The sequence below is a fragment of the Helianthus annuus genome, chromosome 8 (assembly GCF_002127325.2).
Source record: "Helianthus annuus cultivar XRQ/B chromosome 8, HanXRQr2.0-SUNRISE, whole genome shotgun sequence".
Taxonomy (NCBI): domain Eukaryota; kingdom Viridiplantae; phylum Streptophyta; class Magnoliopsida; order Asterales; family Asteraceae; genus Helianthus; species Helianthus annuus.
This window is the reverse complement of record NC_035440.2, coordinates 20,005,996-20,028,717: the sequence shown is the minus strand read 5'-3', so window position 1 is coordinate 20,028,717 and position 22,722 is coordinate 20,005,996. Positions and strand designations below refer to the sequence as shown.

The 22,722-nt window shown below is 36.5% G+C and overlaps 1 protein-coding gene and 1 long non-coding RNA gene across 2 annotated transcripts; one reads left to right on the top strand and one right to left on the bottom strand.

Moving 5' to 3' along the window:
* The first annotated feature begins 478 nt into the window (after window positions 1-478).
* On the top strand, window positions 479-1,172 carry LOC110869693. Its single transcript, XM_022118926.1, has 2 exons — window positions 479-992; window positions 1,117-1,172. The coding sequence occupies exons 1-2, from the start codon at window positions 479-481 to the stop codon at window positions 1,170-1,172; spliced, it is 570 nt and encodes a 189-aa protein (XP_021974618.1).
* Window positions 1,173-4,859: 3,687 nt separating this feature from the next.
* Window positions 4,860-6,667, bottom strand: LOC110872296. Its single transcript, XR_002554361.2, has 2 exons — window positions 6,214-6,667; window positions 4,860-5,522 (listed from the first exon to the last, which is right to left on the bottom strand). It is a non-coding gene; the product is annotated as an uncharacterized LOC110872296 (long non-coding RNA).
* Between the last annotated feature and the right edge of the window lie 16,055 nt (window positions 6,668-22,722).

The window sequence follows — 22,722 nt, the reverse complement described above, 5'->3', positions numbered from 1 at the left end:
GAACGACTTAGGCGAATCACATATCTTATTCAGGATATGGGGCAAACAAAGAACGATGAGTCCATAAATGGGGTTGTCTGTGTAACACTTTTTGACAAATTTCCACATATCCACATTTAAACGTACTTAAGTGGTGATGTTAAATAATGGATGATCTCTTAAGAAGTCTCCACACAAGTACCAAAATACAAACTTATGAGCTTATAATGGACAAAGCAAACAATATTAGTTTATATTAGGAACTAATTCTTACATTTACTGTATTATTGTTATATAACATAGAATTTGCAAAGTAGGTGGGATTAGACATTGCAAAATATTTTTGTTTTAATTTTTCAAGTGTATCATTTATTTTTATGATTTAATTTGATTTTCTTCTAATTATTTGAAACATGTTTCCTCTGCCCCAAAAAAAAAAAATTATTTTATATCAGGTTGCAGTGTTAAAGAAAGATATAATGAAGAAACGAAAAATTTCATGAGTTCTTGGGCTTGGTCGAGGAAGCCGAGCGATACCGCTGAATTAGCCGAGTGGAATATTCTCATCGACAGGCTGGATTTAATTCAGTTATCTGATAATAAGGATAAATGGTCTTGGCTGGGAGGAGATTGCTCGGAATTTTCGGTGAAGACTGTAAAAGAATTCCTTAATAGTGGTAAAGATTTCAGTGAAAAGTATGTTTTTAGTTGGTCAAAATGGGTTCCAAAGAAGATTAACATCTTCATATGGAGAGCCATTTTGGATCGTTTGCCTACGCTAACATCCCTTAAAGCTCGGAACTGCTATTCTGGTGATTTGAGCTGTTGTATGTGTGAAGATGGTGAGGAATCAGTTACTCATTTGCTGTGTTCCTGCAGTATAGCGAGTCGTGTGTGGCAACATATAGAGATATGGTGTAAGGTGAATCGATTTTTTGCTTTTTCGGTTAAGGATCTCATCGAATTCCCGAACTTTTGTGGTCTCAGATCTAAAGTGAAGGAGGCCCTCAAAGGTATTATAATGATCTCTTGTTGGTGTATATGGTTAGCTAGGAATCAAAAAAGGTTTTCGAACATTGATGTAAAACCCGACGAGATTATGTCTAACATTAAATCTCTCGGGTTCTTGTGGTATAGATACCGGTCAAAAGATAGGTCGATTAGATGGGAAGACTGGTGTCGTTTTAATATAATGTAAATGGTTTGGTGTGCCGCCTCGGTTTGAGGTTTTGGCGTTGTGAATAACAGTTACCTTTCAAAAAAAAATATCAGGTTAATTATGTTAAATTATAAGAAAAATGATGAGTATCTAGTCCTCTTAAAATGATTAAAATACTCTCATCTTTTTCTTCGGAATTTTTATTGCCTTTATGAACTATAACTTCAAAAGATTTTAAGAGCTTTTGAGAACATGATTGAAATGAGTAATGACAACAAATGATTTATAAACTATAAGTCTAAATAAATTTAAGAGATTTCGAGAACACGACTGAAATGAGCAATTACAACAAATGATTTGTAATTCAACCTTGTATTTAGAACACGCAAACCACACACGTTGATTGTTTGAGTAACACGCAATTTGACTTTCTATATTTTAGATTCCGCTTCTATTTTTTTATAATAAATTAAAAAAAATACTTTTATATGTGTAGAAAATTGCGTGTTGGTCATTGGTAAGGACAGGGGCGTAGCTACATAGTAGGGTATGGGTTCGGCTGAACTCGTACCAAAATTTTTTTAGTGTTATAGGTGTATTTTGACATCGCACATGTAGAAATTTTGTCATCGAACCCGTAGAATCCTTTAAATCAAGACTTGAAAAATTTTTGAACCCGTAGGAAAATTTTCTAGCTACGCCCCTGAGTAAGGATATTCTAACTTTGTTGCTTTTGGTAATATCACATGAACCGAAAGTCCGTGTTAGATATGCGAATTTACACACAACACGAATAATCGCAGGTTCACACAGACGTAACTCGTCTAACGCAACTTTTCGTTCTTTGTAAATCAGTTCTCTGAAAATCACAAACTTACAATAAAAAGATGTCAATTTCTCTTTTACTATTTAAATATCGACACTAGATTTTAAGTAATACATTATAAAAAAAATAGACAGATTAAACAAATTGTGATATTGACGGTGGACCCTTATTGTGAGAACCTTGAAAACCAATGTGAACACAATCTAAAATAGCTAAAAAACCTAAAAAAAACCTAACCCCCACCCCCCACCCAAAAAAAAAAAACCTAACCCCCCCCCTCCCCCACCCCCCAAAAACCTAAACCTCCCTCCCTCCTCCAAGCTAAAATTCTAAAAACTAAACCCCCAAAAAATCTAAAAAAAATCTAATTTTTTTTTTAATATTTTTTATGCTCAAATCGCTACTTTTAGTGACAAAAAAAATTATATAAAAAAAATTTTTGGCTTTGAAAAGTAGCGATTTTTATATAAAAAATATTTAAAAAAAAAAATTTTTGTGTAATTTTTAGCTATTTTTAGGCATTTTTGGTGTGTTCACATTGGTTTTCTCGCGGTTTTCACAATAAGAGGTGGTTCTCGCATGATCTTCTCCCTATATATATATATGTGTGTGTGTGTGTGTGTGTAGGCGCTCGGGAGGGGGGAAGTGAAAGTGCACTAATTTTAACGTTATTTTACTAATTTTGTGAAAATAACGTTAAAAGAGGGGGATGATTAATCATGCACCATGTAGTGGCGTTGATAGCCGAAAGACAAGTGAGTACATGCATTAATTGGCCTTTGTCTTAATGGTTGAGTGTTATGTGTCTTACGTCCAAGGCTTAATGCAAAACTACTATCAAGTCGGGAGTTTCACTGGAAGCAGTCTCTCTATTCCTAACGGGTAGAGGTAAGATTGTCTACATCTTACCCTTCTCAGACCCTACCCTAACTTTGCTATTGGTGGGATTTGCTGAGTATGATGATGATAGCCAAAATGGCTTGGAACCAAAGATGGTGGTGGTAGGAGAGGTGCACTATAAAACCCGGTATAGACCCGTACCCTTCCATCAAACCCGAAAAAGGGTATTTAAATACTCGGTTATGAACGTAACACTACCCGTAGGGTATATAAATAGGGTGCATAGTTTTAGTGTAGTACATGTACGCGAACCCAGTATCTCAACACCGGAACTCGGTTCTTAGTGTTAGTTGAACCTGAGTTTTCCCAATACTCGGTTACTGCTATAATGGTTCTAGCCAATTTTAACAACTATAATGCTCAAACTAGCCGTTTTTTTAATATCTCAACCATCTTTTGTTAGTATAAATAGGTAATGATTGTTTTGGTTCAATCACCACACTCAAAACGCTCTCTAATTTCAAAACCGCACAAAAAAACTATCTCAAAAAATGCTCTGAAAACTAAATTTATGTTGTAATTTATTTTAGTTAATTTTTCAAAATACGATTTATTTTGTGTAAAGTACTTTTCGTAAATAGGGTATTAAATTATTAATATCGGTTCCACACCCTAGCATACTTGCGTACATAGGGTTGGGCTTTTTCCTCAATTCCTGTACTTGATTCGGTTTCTTCCAATACCAGATATATTTTCGTACCGATTGCATTCCCGAAATCGGGTACAAGAAAACCCGATTTGTGCACATTTATGCATGGTATACCAACTAAAAGCTTTTACGTAACTGAAAATGTAAAACTAGAGTTTAAAAGAGTTTAAGATCAAATATTGAAAGGGTATGGTCCCAAAAAGCTACGTTGATCAATTAGGTCGTGCGTAAAACCATACTCCTATTACATCAATCTGACAAATTACTAGACCCCGCGTCAACTAAATAGGTAAAAGCTAGGTCACGCGCGAGGCCCAAGCAAAGTTATAGCTCATGTTCTACACTTAGCAGCCTGGATGAAAACCCCCACTCACTAGACCTTGCGCCGGATATATGGGTTTGACCCAGATGCCGCGTGAGGACAGAAGCGCGGGTCCATCCTGGACAACACAAAAGGTACGAGTGGCAAAGACATGGGCCAATCAGCGTCCAATAGGCTGTATCCTATCGTGCTTAACGATTTGCAATCGTGTAGGAGAAAAGAAGGTACACAAGGACGCCGACGTGGCACCAATCACCATGCGGCGACATCTGCCCCATGATCTCCACTCACCTGCTGATGTCAGGGAGACAACAAGGACGACAACCAGCACACGTGGCTACACTCAGGGTGCGCCAGCTCCATTTCCTTCTAGAAACGCTAACGGCCATGACAAAAGGGACAAGAAGAATATTCCTTGTTGTCGAGTCCAGGCCCAAGGCCCATCAGCTCATCTCCTTCTACACTACTCCGGCTATAAATAGGGACCTTTATGTACAGGTTAATTCTATTCTGTTCTCGGCTCTCTTACTATATATCACACACTTATTTCCTCAAAACGCATACTTATTCTCACGTTGGAGAGTGGTTAAGAGGAGAACCCCCTATTCCCCTTCTCTTAACGAGCTTAACGAAGTGTTTAATGTTTTGCAGGAAGATCAAAACGTCTGCTCAAGAAGGATTAAAAAGATTAACCTTTTTAGTTGAAAGATAAACCTAACTAATCATTAAATTAGTTCCGTGTTTCTTCAAATATTTAAATAGGTTTTTTCATCTTAGGGGCTGTTTGGTAAGTGCTGAACCAGTAAGTGCTGAACCAGTAAGAGGTCTGAATGGGTAAGAGGCTCTGAACCAGTAAGTGCTGAACCATTAAGAGCTGTTTGGTTGTATCTCTGAATGACTGTGTAGAATGACTATTTTACCCCTCTGAACTATTATGTGCTGAATGAAATGTATCTGTTTGGCAAGAGCTATGAATAGTGTACTGATTGATGTAAATTTTGTTAAAGAAAAATACAAAACGCCATAAAAAATCCAAATTACACATCAATCCTTTAAATCCAAATACAAAACAACACAACATACGAAATCCAAATACAAATAACACAACTCTACATACAATTTTAATTTGATTCATTTGAAAGCAACTGATTAGCAATCTGGTTACGTAAAGAAGTCATGTAGTCAATACCTTGTGAACCCCACTCTATGTCTTGAACTAGCAGGCCATCATTTTCCCCACTTTGCATTTCATGAAACATCGTGTTCTCATCATAGTCCATAAATAACTGATCATAAATATTGCATTTCCTTATAAAATTATGGACGGCGAAACAAGCAATCGCAATGTCTCTTTGTATTAGAAAAGAAAAGGGAGCCATTTGCTTTAGGATTGGGAATCTCGCCTTTAGAACACCATATGCACGGTTTTGTTTTTAAGCTTTAACCAAGCTGCAAATTTTCCTTTTAGAAAATCATAGTGATTCTTCATTTGACGTTGTTCCACTATGAAATTATGTTGTGTTTTCAAATTTTCAGCTACAGTTTTCCATGACGCTTGTTTAAGACTGCTTCCTTCACGTCCATTAACGGTTATTTCATGAACACATGCTTCAAGAAAGGTTTTTTCAACACCTTCTTGCTTCCAATTAATCCTAATCCTTTTTGCCATTTCTTTGGTTCTTGGATCCTAAAGATTAGGGATTTAAACCACCTCAATCATACCAATTATCCAATATTTCTAATATAACAACTATCTGAAAGTGTTCACTAGAATATCTAGAAAGAAAACGTGGGTACACACACATAAAACACAAGGGCCTAGTTCGATATTGGGGCAAATCCATAAACATATCATCAAGAATTGAACAACAATCATATGATTCCAAAAACCTGTTGGCACAGTTCGATATTGAGGCAAATACACTGTTGGCACCTATTAACTTCCTCATATAGATTATATGTATCCCTTCAAGCAATTATATGATTCCAAAAATCATATGATTCACCATATGATATTGGGGCAAATACACTGTTGGCACAGTAGGTTATTTATTTATTAACCTACTAAATAAATAATTCACCAACAATCATATGATTCCAAAAACCTAAAATCTAGTAAATAAATAAATCATATCTAAACAAGAATCTAAACACAATGAACTGTTAACCAAATCATACGGTTTAATACAAAAAAAAAAAAAATTAAACACATCTAATATGAATGAAAATCAGTTTAATAATCATAATAATTCATCATAATACACATCTGAAAGTGTTCATCATAATACAAACCAAATCATAATAATCAGAAAAATAAACACATCTAATATAAATGAAAATCAGTTTAATACAAAAAAAAAAAACAAGGGAAAACGAACCTGGGTGGAGATGGAGACTGAGGGCAGCGGTCGGAGGAGGAGAGGAGGCTGAGGGCGGCGTCGGCAGGAGAGGAGGCTGAGGGCGGCGGTCGGTCGGAGGAGGAGAGGAGGCTGAGGGCTGAGGTCGGAGGAAGAGAGGAGGCTGAGGGCTGAGGTCGGAGGCTGAGGGCTGAGGTCGGAGGCTGAGGGCTGAGGCCGGCGGTCGGAGACGCGGAGAGGAGGAGGAGACGAGGTGGGGGCGGAGGTTTTGAGAGCTCTAGGGTTTCATATGCATCAGAGGTGAAAGGGGGGCATTAGAGGTCTTTTTTTTTATTCAGCATCTTAATAGATCTGAATGATTCAGCACTGAATCATTAAGAGGTTTCCCATTAAGAGGCATAACCAAACAGCCCCACCTCTGTCCGAATAAGAGGTCCACCTCTTAATGATTCATTAAGAGGGTTACCAAACAGCCCCTTACTTTTATAACACTCTTTCTTTAACTATAAAATAATAGAAACATTAAAATAAATATAAAAAACAAAGTGGGAGTGACACAATGGGCCAACATGCCCTAATGAACATATGACCTTTTTATAAATTATCCGTTTTGATGTGAATCTATTTTTTAAAACCTTATTCAACCCTACCAACCCACTCATTTTAGTTGTAATGAGTGAAATATTTAGTTGTAATGAGTGAAATATCCCCACTTGTTATATTGAAATAAGAAATGTTATTAGCAATTCGGTTAAGACCAACCGAAAAAGTTATTATTGAACAAATCAAGTATTTAAAGAGATCGCATCTACTTAAGTTGTGTTTATCTACATTGGTTTGTATACACCTAAGTGTGTACTTTTCTGGTCACAATCATGATGGAGAAAGAATACGCACCTTTTCACGTAAATCACTGGCGAGTTTAATATGATTATAAATATTAAGAGAAAGTGTATTGTACAATTGGGCTTAATGTACATTACGTACGCGAGTATAAATCGCACGTTATAAAAAAACGCGTTCATGAGTCTGGGAAATCGCATGGGGGATGAAATCGCATGTTGTGTTTTATGGGGTGAATCGTATGGGGGGATGAAATCGCATGGGGGATGAAGATCTGACGGTTGGAGTTATCGCATACGCAATGTATGATAAGTCATTTTATACGTTAACTGACCCTTAAATATTAATAGGGTTTTATATGTTTTACTTATAAAATTTATACAGCGATTCATTATATGTACTGTTTACCATGTATAAACTAGGTTACTAAATAGAAAGGAACTAGCAATAACACCCGCGCGCATTGCGGCGCGGATGCATCGTAAACATCGAATGAATTAGTCCAAACGTTATGTGATGCATTAACCATATGAAAACACACGTTTCGAGGTATCTGATTGAACTCAGTGTAACCTATATAAGCATTGCGATTGGATTGGATCAAAACATAAAGTAAATCAAATTTATACCGTACGATCATAACATATTATATGTGACCCGAGTCATACATAGAAAACGTAACGGGTATAACGGAAAAGCTGACACGTATAATCAAAAGAGATTAATTAGAGCTTTTAAAAAAAGGGGAAAAAGAAACTGCAATTTGACTCCACTTAGATCGAAACAAAATTTACAAAACATGCATAAAATAATCAGGAAAACATATTATATTTGATTTGACTCGTTTCCCAAAAAAGCTTACATCGAAACATACAACTTGAATTTATATGAAACGTACATAAAAATATTCCTATGAAAATGTTTTTTAAAGAAAACATATTATATCCAACCTGACTCGTTTATAGGAAATTTTTACGTCGCAATGTAGAACAAATCAAATTTATACAGACACGTACATAAAAATATGCACATAAAAAAATTAGTTTTGCTTAAGTAAAGGAGATATAACGGTAAACTTGAAACAAATTATTAATAAAAAATCTAACAGGCTAAATACGTTCGTAAAATTGTACCAAGTAGCATTAATGCCACACCACTGCCAGCGACCACCAACATCGGAAGAGCTCGTACAAATAAAATAAATAAAAAAGTAGAAATAAAGCCGAATGAAAAATAGACGTAAAATCGTTGAATGACTCACGCCCGTTGCGTGTTAATACGAAGAAATTAGACATAAGCGTAAAACGTAGAAAAAATAACTAAGTCGATTTAGAACCCGTGCATTGCGACGAATTTGTCAAACGGAGACAAATAGACGCCTTGCGACTGGCCTGTTAAACGGGAGAAAACAAACGAAAAAACATTGAACCTCACATGCACGTTGCGGCTTGTTGACTCACAAAATTTAAAACGAAACCTAAAACGAAAAACTTACGAAAGATGAAAAGTATGGGGGTACAAAGATGGAAATAAAAAAGTGTTGGGGTTAAATTGTAAAAGATGAAAGACTTTAGGTTGAAAGTAAAAAAGTCAAGGGGTAAAAATACAAAAGAAATAAATCTTTAAGTTAAAAATGCAAAATGTATTTTTTTTAAAAACCCCCAATACACATATTACAACAACATGAAGCCATAACATGATGCTAATTTATCGGTTGGAAATATTTTAGCCTCGGTCTATTCCCACACCCTTTAAGGCTATTTTCACACTCTATGCGCTGCTTTTTGGCCTAAGAGTAGCGTATAGGTCCCAGGTCAACGACCAACGACATACACCCGTCAGTTTTTGTCTGTCGGCGGGACCTATATGCTGCTCTTAGGCCAAAGAGCAACGCATAGTCATGTAGTATTTTGTTTGGGTTGTTTTGGGGTGTATTTTGACACTTAATTATATACAACTAAAACTTATTTACCCAAACAATGGTAACAAATTTTTGTGAAACTAAATTAATACTATCAGTTTGTTTTAATGATATATTATAACTTTAAAGAAAATGCATAGACATTGGGGAACAAACCAAAAAAGGAAAACACTCTTGCATCGAATAAAAGTTACCATTAAAAGATAGAAAAAAAACCCAATAACTCACGAGACCCACAAATACCATGCTAACCAACCAATATGATTAGCTAACCTAGCACATAAATGGATGATTACGAGTTTAAGACTTAATATTATGTGTTTTTTGTTCATGAATATCTTCTTTGATCATCTCATTATGTTAAAGGCTAATCTTGTTATATCATGCAATATGTTTTATCATTAAAACTTGGGTGTATTTTATTGTGTTTTTTTAAGTTGTAGATTTTAGTTTTTTTTTAATATAAATTCAAAAAGTTGTACATTTTTTTTTGAAAAGTTATAGATTTGACTTATTATGTTATTGTTTTATAAATGTTTTATTGTTACATTGGTTCTATATTATTTATTGTTTTAACGATTTATAAAACTTCATTTTTTAAGAAATTACACAAACATGTTTAATTAAAACATCGTACAATATGTAGCGAAAGAAACATTCGAAAAGATTACAAACATTCCAAACAAATATCATATAAATAAAAGTTCAACTACATAGATATATAATCAGTTTGTACATATAAAATAAAAGTACAACTGGATGTCTAACTGTCACACCCCGATATTTCCACGTATTACCGGTAGGCCCGGTGGGGAGTATCGTGACGTAGTTGATATCATCAAAGTCAAACATACACAGAATAGCACAGCGGAAGTCTTGGAATATAAAATATTATTCAAACCCACATGTCTGAAAATATCAAAGTATTTATTGTAGACGAGCGTGTAATATCAAATCCACAGGTGGATCATTACAGAATGCATAAAATGAAGTTTAGCAGACTTTATGGCATCTGTAAGGATTTGCAAGATCCTCTTTTTCGACACCGAGCAACTCCCAGCCTATTACGAGTAGTACCTGCCACTTAGTCTTTTGAAATACGTCAGTTTTCACTGGTAAATACAATTAATTGACTCTTTTGAAAAGAGTTTATGAAAATTGATTTAAGCACACAAGGCACACACCTTTTATAATTTGGGACAATTATTTAAGATAATCTTGTATACAGATTTACATGTTTATCATACATATGGGGCCGGTTTGGAAGCCGGTCATGATTAACCGGCTCACCACTTATAGAACCCACAAAGGAGTTATCCCCAACATGTGGGATATATTAGCATTTGCATCTATCAGGTGTATGCCTACACCCCATGCATAGGTCGTGGCCATTTTCAAATGAAATGAGCCGAGGATATCCAGGACACGGTCGTATTAACCCCCAATGCTTATGTTATCAAACAAGACAGATTAAAACGGGTTATGTAATTTATTAATCACAATCCGATTAAATGATTTCGTACCCGACCAAGTGGTATTATTATAATACCATATCCCAAACCCGTATAAGGGAAAATAAGTTAAAAGTATTTACCTGAGCTAATACTTGATTCATAGCAAAATGACTCAGTCGTATCCAATCTATCTAAATGCAGGTAGCTTTTACCGGGTGGCTCTAGTCTGGAGTGATGGTAATGTATAACCAATTCAGAATGCTAACAGTCTTATTTAAGTCATAGACTTAGACCGGCTAGCTTAAAGTATCTAAAGCGGTACGATACACTAGATTAAGCGATTACCGGAAAAGAATGTAATTTAGACCCGACAAGTTTGGATACTTGTATAATATGGGTAAACTTAAACACATTCTGGATTTTGAGATAAAAACGATAAGGTTAAACCCGTTTCGGCAAACTTCGTAAACTAGTTACGTAAACCAATCCGAACGCGTAAATGCATAACGGGTAACCAAATGAATCATATACAAGTCCCATATGTTATTATGCTTAAAATGTGTTAATACATCAGTAGGATTGTTGGTGCATATGTCTATTGACTTCGTCTTGTATCGAGTCTTGTAATAGAATTGATAGATTAAGTCACGTAGTTCGAGAAAAACGGAAATCAGTCATGAATCAGCCAGTCCACACGAAGTGGATAGTCCAGTTCGTGCGAACTGGCATGCATGGTTCATGCGAACTGGCTTCTACAATATATAGTGACTTGGGTCTTTCATTTGTAACGATTCTGATTCCGGAGCAGAGGTGCTGCCGAAGTGTCGAGTAAACTGTAATAGTTTTCAAATCAATACTAACGACAATTAAAGTGATTCCTAGTGTTAAACAAGCTGCAATGAAGATCCAATCATTGAATTCCGCCTTTGGTTTGATCTAGAGCTCTTCTAATCGTCTCATTAGATCGATTCAACGATCCTACAAGTGGTATCAGAGCTCAGGAGGAAGAGTTCTTACCATTTCAGCTTGTTTTCATTGTTAAAATCTGATTTCTTCTTACTTCTACTCATTCTTCTACACGTTTTCATCAAATCAGAAAGATTTCACGGTTAAAATGACTTGATTTTCACATATAACACGTAAAACATAGTTTTAAACAATCCTTGAAGAAATCAGAACTTAATTCTACCTAAAATTGGATAAAATCATGAATTTTTTGTGAAAAACTCCCAGATCGTGTGAAGTTTGGTTCCAAGCCGTACGAATTAATCCAAGTCATGTGAAAGTGTGTCAGGTCGCATGAAATCAGTCAGTTCGTTTGAAATAGAGTTCCAGTTCGCACGAACTGAATTCAAATCGTTTGAAAAGTGGTCCAGTTCGCACGAAGTGTTTCTAGGTCGTACGGATTGATCAAGTTTTAACCAGTTCGCACGGAGGTCAGTTCGCATCAAGATCAGTTCGCACCAAGGTCAGTTCGCACCAAGTTCTGATAACACGAAGTTGACCAAGTCGTTTGAACTAGTACCCAGTTCGCACGAATTGAAGTTCAGATTGTACGAAGGTTCATCAGTTTGCAAGAATTGATTCATTCAGTTCGCACGAGGTCGTTTAGGTTTGAACCAGGTCACTCGGGTTGAACTCCAAGTCATTCAGTTCGCACGAGATCGTTTAGGTTTAAACCAGGTCACTCGGGTTGAACTCCAAGTCATTCAGTTCGCACGAAGTGAAACACAGTTTGTTTGAATCTGATCCAGATTGTTTGAAAGTATATCAGGTTGTTTGAAATTATGATCCAGGTCGTGTGGGGTGAACTATAAGTTACCAGGTCGTTTGAAACTTTGACCAGTTCGTTTGAAATGAGTGATTTTGTGAAACTTTTTACTCAAACATGGAAAACGAGTTTTACAACGCCTTTGCTACTACTCCAGCTGCTCCAATTAAAGTTGCCGAAACTGTTGGAATTGAAAATGAAACGGGAACTTTCCAAAAACCTCCAAAGCTTATGTACATTGAGGACTTTAAAGGATGGCAAGATCGTTTTGAAAACTGGGTACAAGCTAATAAGTTTGATGCATGGGTTGCATTAGAGAAAGATTACACTAGACCGAAAGATGATCTTGAAAATGAAAAACCATTAAGTGAATTTGCACCGAATGAAAAATTAAGATACACCAGTGAAAAGATGATGATTAGCCTTCTCCAACAAGCAGCAAAAGAAGAAATTTTCGTTTTGCTTCAACATGAGGGAACTGCTAGATCAATTTGGTTAGCGTTGATTAAAAAGTTTAAGGGAAGTGCTGATATGATAAAAAATAAACGTGCATTATTAAAGAAAAACGTATGATATGTTTACAACTTTTGAAGGAGAAACAACAAGAACGATTATTGAGAGATATTGTCATCTTGTCTAGGAAATGAAAAGATTGGACATCAAGAAAGAAGATGAAGAATGGGTTGATAAGCTAGCTGATGCATTACCACAGAATCAATGGGGAACATATCTGTTGATTTTAAAGCATAACCGACAACATGAAGATATGAATTTATGTAAGTTCATTCAGAAGCTTGAAGAACATGAATTGGATGTTAAAAAACTGCTATCATGAAGAATTCGGGTGCTCAACAAGATGTTAGTCTATACTATAGAGGAAGCAAAGTTGAGACTACTCTGAGTCCAAAGATTCAGACTGCTTTCAGTGCTGATGGTACTTCCGGAACAAATGTTAGCACTACAACTCAGAGTGGTTGATATTCTTCGTCTTATACAAGTTTTAACCCAAATTTCTCAACACCAAGTTCTCAAAAACAAAGTTCAACAAATTTGCAATGCAATGTGACATTAAATATTCAAAATGGTCAAAATTTATCTCCAGATATTGCAAAACAACACATGGCATCTCTTGTTACTGTGTTAGAATCATATGAAAGCTTAGTTGCTAGACGGATCGACAATCCGATGCTCATTAAGGAGGATTATGACCAGATTGATTCTGAGGAACTTGAGTTGATGGACATCAAGTGGTGTTTAGCTAGTGTTTTGAGAAGAGCAGAAAAATTCAAACAAATCACCGATATAGATGATCTTCGTGATGCTGCTACATCTCAGCTAGGTTTTGACAAATCAAAGGTTACTTGTTTTCGTTGCAGAGAAAAAAATGCATTTTAAACGAGAATGTACAAATAGAGAAGCAACCGGAAGACAAGATCCATTCGGAAACAACGATTATCATCAAAAAGCAATTTATCATCAGGTCGCTCAACAACCATATCAACAACAATTGTCACAAACTGCACATGCTAGGAAGGATCTGATCGAAGAACCATCAAAGAGAGCTTGTTATGGTTGGATAGACCAAGATGATGAGAGAATTCCAGAAGGCTTTAATTGGGATGATTATGATCCTTCTAGACCTTCAAATCGAATAACAGTTCCTAAAGCATTTGTTGCTCGAATCCTTGAAGACTCAACCTCGGAAGAAGAATCAGTCAAATCTAAGAATCGTCCTAGAAGACAACCGATTTTAAGTCATTAGGAAGTGATGCAGACACTGATGATGAGGAAGAATATATTAATAAAGCTAGAAGACAATTAGATTCTTATAGTTTTAATTTGTTTTTTGCAGATAAAAGCGAGATGTTGAAAGAGAAAATGGCCGCTAGACTGAAGAGAGAATTGGAAGCAAGAAGGGTTGTTGAAGAAGAAATTGAAGCAAGAAGGGTTGTTGAAGAAGAAATTGAAGCAAGAAGGGTAGCTGAAGAACAGAATAAAATTCAGATGGAAGCTGATAAGGCAAAAGTTGAAGAAAAATCGACACAGAAGGTCGAGGTTGAAGAAAATGAAGTGAAGATGGAAGTTGATAAAGAATCGATTGTGATTGAAAAGATGGTGGAAAAAATTGTTGAAGTTGAAAAAATTGTTGAAATGGAGAAAATAGTTGAAAAAATTTTCGAAGTTGAAAAAATAGTTGAAGTTGAAAACATTGTAGAGGTTGTAAAACCTTTTGCAAAGTGTTTAGTATCTTGCAAAGATTGTGCTGAGAAAGATTAAAAGTTGGCTGAATTAGAAAAGCTCAAAGAGAACTTGCTGCACAATGTGAGAAGCATAAAGGAGTCATATGATCTCCTAAGCAGTAAAGTGAACTTGTACAAAGGAGCTTGTGATGAAGATATTTAGATGAAAGATCTTCTAAAAGCAACAGTTCTTCAAAAACAAAGAGCAATCAACGGATGTATTGAGATGAATGCTGAGCTGAAACAAGAATTGGCAGCAATGAAGATTGAAACTGAAAGTGTGAACAATTTACTCCGAAGTTATCAAAGTTCATATTACGTTATTGATCGCATCTATCCTACAGTGGCTACTCATAAGTTTGCAGATGATGAAGAAAATTCTGGTAAGAAAACTGGTTTGAAGTATAACAGGGTACCAAATCCAATGTGGGATGGCTATACCCCCCGAGAATTTGAAAAGGTGGCCGAGGCACTCAATCCGAATCTGAAATCCGAGTCTATCGACGGATTGCCAGATGATATTGATGTCACCTTCACAGCGTTTGACACTGATCATGAGTCCGAGTCAGTTAAGAAAGTGGTCGACCAGGTGTTGGATAAAGATGAAGAGTCAAAGTCAGAGTCTAAATCTGAAACTTCGAGTTCATCAGACAAAAGCTCGAATTCATCGGTCAAAAGGGTTTAGAATATAGATTTTATAGTGTCAAAAAATAATTTGAATGACGAAGCATTCAAAGTATTGAATGATTCTGACAAATTATATTCTGATGAAGAATTTCCAATAAGAAGTGTCAAAACTGAAATGATCAACAAGGTTTTCAAATTAACAGAAATTAATATTTCTGAAATAAAAGATGTAAATCTTACTGAAAAACCTAAAAAATACACTTCAAGAGTTCAACAAAGATTGAACAAGAAAAAGGGTTACAGTTCTGGTTCGGGTTATCGAAAGAAACCAAACCATAACAGTAATTTCAAAAAGAATGGATTAAGTTTTATTCCACCAGAAAATCATAAAAATGAGAAAATTTATAAACCAAAAACAAAATTTGTTTCAGGAGGAAGTTCGGAAGAAGAGAATGAGAAGCCGTTTTGGAGACAATCAAACAAAGAGTTTCTTTCTGAGAAGAAAAAGAATATGATGAAAGAATCTGAACAGAGAGTTGAAAGACGAACCTGTTTCAAATGTCAAGTAGTTGGACATATCGCTTGGAATTGCCCAAAGCTAACCAACACAAAACAGGGAGTTTCTTCCAACTTGAAATTGAAAGAAAAATGTGTTGATCAAAAGGAAGAACCAACAGAGAAATTTAAAGAGTTAAAAAATTCGACTTTCGAAGTTGGTGAAAGTTCGAAATATTTTTACAAAAGAAGAGCAAATTTGAAAAACCAAAAATGGATTGTTAAAAATTCAGACGTTAGTTCCGGCGATGAATCTGACTCGTCAAAGTCAGAGGAGCCACATGTTGTGGTAAGTGATGAAAATTCCGTTCCAAGAATGGATGATGAAAACTTTCCACCATTGTGAAACGGAAATTTGAAGTCAAAAGTTGGTAAGAGTGAAATTTCAGATCAATTATTCGCTAATGAAAAAGAATTTGATGCTGAAAAGGCTTTTAACGGGAAAGTGTTACATATTTTTTGGAATATGGCTGATGGAAAGGTAAAAGGTGTAAAAGAATTTTATGAATAAAAATTGTTAAACCAAATGAGGATGGTTCACCCATGATCCCTCAGGCATGGGTGAGATTTTTTAAAAAATAAAAATCCGGACTTGCCGGAGCTCCCAAGTTGGTAATCGTGGAGCATGAATCGGCATCTTTCTTTAAAAATGTTTTTGTGAAAAACCTATAAATGTTAAATTTTTACAAGTGGTTGGAAAAGAAAGAACAAAGTGATGAATGAAACCCCATGTTTGTGAAATGACAAACAAAATTAATTTTTCGGAAAAACCATTTTTATTAAAACAAATTTAAGTGTTTTGAAATCATAATGGGAAAATAATTTGTTGTCAGGGGGAGTTCTGATTGTTTATGCCTAGTGAATGGCGAATTGACGCAATTCATATCAGTTTGTCATTTTACTTTGTACAGGTTATTGCATTTATTTTCAAATTTTCCCGGAAAATCAAAAATTGAAACATATTTTTTATTTTAGGGGGAGTAGAAAATTTTAGAAATTTTGAAAATTTGAAAAATTCAAAAAACATGATAAAATCTAAAAAGCCAAAAACATCGAAAAATTAAAAAACGAGTTTTGTTGCGAAAAAGAGGAAATGATAGTACATCAGTGGATTATCACAACACGCTAAAGAAATAGAAAGTCAAAAGTGATAAACGGTCTCACTGATGATATGTCAGTAGCTTTTTACTCATTCAGTAGATTATTTTCGATATATAAATCTAAATATAAATACTTTCTTATCTCGTGGGGAACATCTCTCGGATATATGGGTAACCCCTGAAATCTTGTTTGAAAGATTACCTATTTCTGACATACTAGGTCTTTGTGCATGATGATATCTGGGGTATTATACCAGGACTTCTGATTTTGCGGAAGCAATAGCCTAGTCCTCGTATAATACTTTGCACTGTTTAATCATTAAGCTCACCCTCAGCATAAAAAATGATGAAACATTGAAAAATGCTAATCATGTGTCGTTGAAGAAAAGATCCCAAAACGGGACACACCTAAAGTCGAGCCATCATCTCTTTGTCTGAACGGAAGTTCTAACCTGAGCTCTCATGGTCCCGCATTTACCCGTTTACAGATATCATTAGTGTACATTCACCTGTAAGACTGAATATAGGAATCTTGATACGGGAGTATATTCTGAGGTGGGACACGCGAATAAGTTAAGTGCTTAAAACACTAAATTCGTATCTCGAAACATTTGAACTTTGTGTGAAATTTAAGTGGATTAATATACTGACAATCTACGTGAATCGTTTTGAACTTAAAGTCTAAAAAGGTCAATGGTGTTAGTGATTTGTCTCAAAAACTGATATGATCCTCTTACAACAAACTCACAAAAATATGTCTGTAAATATTTCTTTAATGAAAAGCAGTAAAGGAAAAATCCAAAATGTTTTCATTAGTGTGTTTTAACATAAATTTTGAAAATATAAAAAGATTTTATTTCATCTTATTTTCGACAACTGATGTTGAAGAGTTGATTTTAAAAATTCCGAGTGATAAACATGATGAACAACAGTGGGTTGGGAAGTGTGTTTGAAATGAAAAGTGAAATTAAAGTTTGAAGTTAATGATTACTGTTAGTTAATCAAGGTCATTAATTTGAACTTGATATAACTATTGTTGATAATTGAATAACATCTACAAGTGGATTCTAAATTTGTTAAATCTTAACTATTGTGAAACTTATGTTTTGGGTAGAGATTTGTGCAGATCCCCGTGTCTAAGCCTGAGCAGAGTTTGAGCCAGGACACGATCTTAGAATAAGTGCTATGTCAGATTGCGATCCCGGAACAACTTAAGGAGGAGTCTGTCAGCAAAGGGGAGTCTGAAGAGAAGATAGAGATTGAAGGATGCTTACAGTGTAAGATACTTTGGAAAGAGCGTGAAGACTGATCAAGACTGAAGACTTGACATACTGAAGACTCTTACTGAAGACTAGTGCATATGTCTGTTGACTTCGTCTTGTATCGATTCTTGTAATAGAATTGATAGATTAAGTCACGTAGTTCGAGAAAAATGGAAATCAGTCACGAATCAGCCAGTCCACACGAAGTGGATAGTACAGTTCGTGCGAACTGGCAGTTCGTGTGAACTGGCAGTTCGTGTGAACTGGCAGTTCGTGCGAACTGGCATGCATGGTTCATGCGAACTGGCTTCTACTATATATAGTGTAACACCTCGAAAATTTGCGTCCTATAAAGTAATGACACGTGTCATAAGTTTGCACGTGGTAATAAATACTACAGAGGGACTAAAGTTGACAAACATGGAAAGTATGTGAATCCAAGGGTTCAAATGTCAACAAGGGATAAATATACTTTACAGTAACCCTACATGACGCTCATACCTTCAAACGAATGAGTCATGGATCATACGGAATGAAATGTGGAAGAAAGTGAGAGATTACAAGCTACAGGGGTTAAATGTGTCAACATGTTTAAGTTATACCTCTGAGTGACCCTTTAACAAACCCGAGGCTTCGTAACGGTAAAATATGCTCACTAGAATGCACGATATAAATTTCATCAAGTTTCGTTATCAAATGGGAAAGTTATGATTAAATTCGTTTAAGAGGGGTTAAAAGCGTCAACATTGAAAGTTATGACCTTTCGAGTAGTAACAGAGTAACCGAGGACTTATCAAGATGGGTAAAAGTCTCGAGGCCCTTATACGTAAATAATAAGGGTTCATAATGCAAAGTTACCCCTCCGTAAAACCAAGAGCCAACTGCAATAATGTAAAAGATTTGAAAAATCTTACAGCAGGTCTCAGGCGGGCCGCGTAAATGTTGTCAAGAGCTTTATGCGGGCCGCGTGGACAGTAGAAAGATATGGGTTCTGTCAGAAAGATTCAGACGGGCCGCGTAAAGGTTAAAAGAACCTTACGCGGGCCGCGTCAGCGGCCCAGATACAGAAAAGTTGCACAGCAGCACTGTTTGGTGTTTTAACCGACTCTCAGCCATTATTAACAGCATGGGCGCCCCCTAAACGACCCCTAGGACTCAGGGACACTTGTTGGTGATCTGGAATCCATTGTAGACTTAGTTGTCAAGGATCTAAGGTGTTTGGATTACTATATGAAGGCCTTGTATGCACACATTGTAACCACACCTTCATTCTGCATTCTTGATCATTTCTGGAGCTCAAGAATCCTCTCTAAGCACCTCTGGTCGTGTACTAGAATTCTGTAAGTGTGCTTAACCCTTTTTAGTTAAGTTTTTGCTTAGTTATAGCTTAGAAGTCAAACCGTCGTAATTAACGGTTGACTCAACGATTAATCACTAATGGTCCAGTGATTAGTCGAACCAAAGGTAGTTATATGTTGGTAATTATGTGGGCATTAAACCCTTAAAAGGGCACCCTCTGATTCCCACTCTAACTAGTCCAAATGTCGGGTCAAAGTTGCTTAGAAAAAGTCAACAGAATGCTAATTTTCGATTAATGCATATTTAACTATGTAGATGGCATGTAACCTATTTTATCACTCATATAACTTGATAATAAGTATTATAACTGGTATAAGCTTGTTTGATCCGACCATTACTGTTTTGACCCGGTTCGGAACCGAAAGTCGCAAAACTTTGACTTTTGCTTTGACTTCAGTTCTGACCCGATTTGGTATGACTTAGATATGCCTTAGGGCTCTCTTAGGACCAGGTTACATGATGGTATAACCCTTTGTGGCTGGTTCGTTGTTTGTCCGAGTCGTTTGCACATTTCCGTTATATGCTTAAAGGTTGACCATAATGCCCTTTTGACCTTAAAACGAGAATTTTGGATATGTGAAAGAACAATAACCTTAGTTACTGATTTCTAAGCATGTCCCTAGAATTTCATGTCAATTCGAGGTCTAGAATAGGAGTTATGCTAAATAGCGCAATTAAGAAAGTTTTTGTTAATTAAACGGCGCACTTAGCATAAACCTATCTAAACCCGAATTTCGACACCAAACTTTTTATACACTGATGTAATATAATATTTTGAGATTTTTAAAGATTTTTAAGTATTTTTAACCTGCTCATAACCTAAGGTTATGACCTTGATTCGGTAAATACCGAATATACCCTTTTCGGACATAAAACAAGTTCTACATAGCATTTTGACGCCAATCCAATTGCTACCAATTTAAAATAATAAATAAAGTATTTTGAACTATATAACCTGATCAGAAAACTCAGATTTCCTGTATAACCCGGAAATCGCTTAAAACGACTTTATACGCGTATTAAACGCATAGTTTGGGTTTAAAACCATTTTTTGTCATAAAGACTTATTACCTACTGATGTAACTTGTTAAAATAAGTGGTTTTACTGATTACTTCAGACCCGAACATCAGAAGTATAAATAATCTCTTTTATAAGCTTTAAAATGACCAAAATACCCCTACGGGGCGTATTATGGATTAAACTCGTTATGGGCATAATGGAAGATATCCTACTAATATCACAACCTCTTTAGAGCATACTAACTTAGGAAACCTGTGTAGGACTCTTATGGTTACCCGTTACGCCATTTACGCGTTCGGTTCGGTTTATGTAACTAGTTTACATAAATTAGCCGAAACGGGTCAAACCTTGTCGTTTTTATCTCAAAATCCAGAATGTGATTGGATTACCCACATTAAACAAGTCTTAAAACTTGTCGGGTCTAAATCACATTTTATTCCGGTCTTCGCTTAATCATGCGTTCGAACCGTATCTTTCGTTAAAACTAACTGGTCTAAGTTTAAGCTTAATCAAAGACCCGTTAGGATTCTAATAGGTTATTATAAACCTTTGTTCCAGAATAGGAGACCAGGTAAAAGCTACTTGCATTAGCTGATTGTGAATTATACTTGCAAAGGTAAATACTTTTAACTTATTTCCCTATACGGGCTTGGGGTACGGTATATAGAATACCGCTTGGTCGGGCATTTGACCTTAATCGATTAGTGGTTAAGTATTGTCAAGATGACCCGTTAAAATTTGATTTGTTTGCTTAAAGCCTTTGGGGGTTAATGACCATGTCCCTGATATCCCTGGCATCATCTTACGAGATGGCCACGACCTAAGCACGGGGTGTAGGCGTACACCTGACAGCTGCATATGAAAAATGGTATCTCACTTAAGGATTAACCTTGTGGGTATTATACCTGTGGTGTGTCTATTAGTCTTTAACCCGGTCTACGGAACGGGCTACTGAACGCAAAGAAACATATAATTCGTTTACAAGTATTATATTGAAATAATTATCCCAAGTTATAAAAGTTTGTGCCATGTGCATTCAAATCAATTTTATTAAACCTTTTGCAAAAGTGTCGGTTGAATGTATTTACCAGTGTAAACTGACGTATTTTTCCAAAAAGGTTAACTGCAGGTACTAAACGAACCAGGCTGGCTTTCTCCTAGCGTCCACAATAAGTCTCGCAAGCTTGGACGTCAAGCTGTTGAACAATGTTCGTATTTATTTTTGATCCCCCTGTGGATTATTTTCGATTATTTGTGATACATGATATTACAATAACATTCGGTTGAAATATATCTATCTTTTGCTTCCGCTGTGCATTTAAATATTGTGTTGTTTGACTGTATTGTTGCCAACTACGTCACGGTAATCCCCCATCGGGCCCACCGGTGAAACGTGTGGAAACGGGGTGTGACAGGTTGGTATCAGAGCCAACGTTGAGTGAATTAAACACTATCCTTACATGTTTAATCTCATTGACACAATTGCACATACTCGAGTCTAGACAAGAACATAGGACGAATTCGAGTTGTTGTTCTAGTTTGTCCTTTTATTGTTTGTTGTTGATTTAAAATTATTTAAGCAGGAAATATGCCACCAGCAATCAGAAGAGGAGGAAGAGGCAAAGGGCCGATCACTACCCACAATGATCACGAGGCCAGACCTTCACGCATGCGAGCTCCTGCCAGCACGATGAGTGCCGAACCTCAAAGGAACAGGAGGAACCTTTTTGAGCCCGCTAGACGATCTACCTCTCACAGTTCAACACCCTCCTACCATCACTCTTTTTTGCCGAATTCGGAAAACGAGCCCGATAACCCTCAACCTTCATATATACCTCTCCAGCGATCTGTTTCGCACCACTCCTTTAGCGACCGTACTCCTGTCTTTCAGGGACAGTTTAACCCGGCAGACTTTATCCAAGAACCAGTGGGTTTTAACCCATTGGGACCAGAGGACCATTTCTCCGAAGACAATGCGATGGACATGGACGAGGACACGGATCCCGTCGAGCCTGCACGCGGTACTCCCACGCACCCTATTGAAGTCTCTGACGGATCATCTTTCCACGGAACACCCTATCAGGGTCCAGACAGTTTCCAAGCAAGGTTCAACCAGTATGAGTGGTATTTTACGCCCTCTCACCAAGCATCGCCTCATCATCAGCAGCAGCAGCAGGATCCCTTCGAGGATTCGCGTTTCATGGCAGTCACGCCACTGCCTCCACCGCCGCCAGTTTATCAGGCACCTCCAGAACCACCAAGGCGTAGGAGGTCAGGCGCACGTATATCCGCGCGAAGAGGGGATTTTCACTTTAGCACCCCTCGACACTCCAGTGGTAGTCATTATCCGCCACTGCATGAAGACCCACAAATGGGT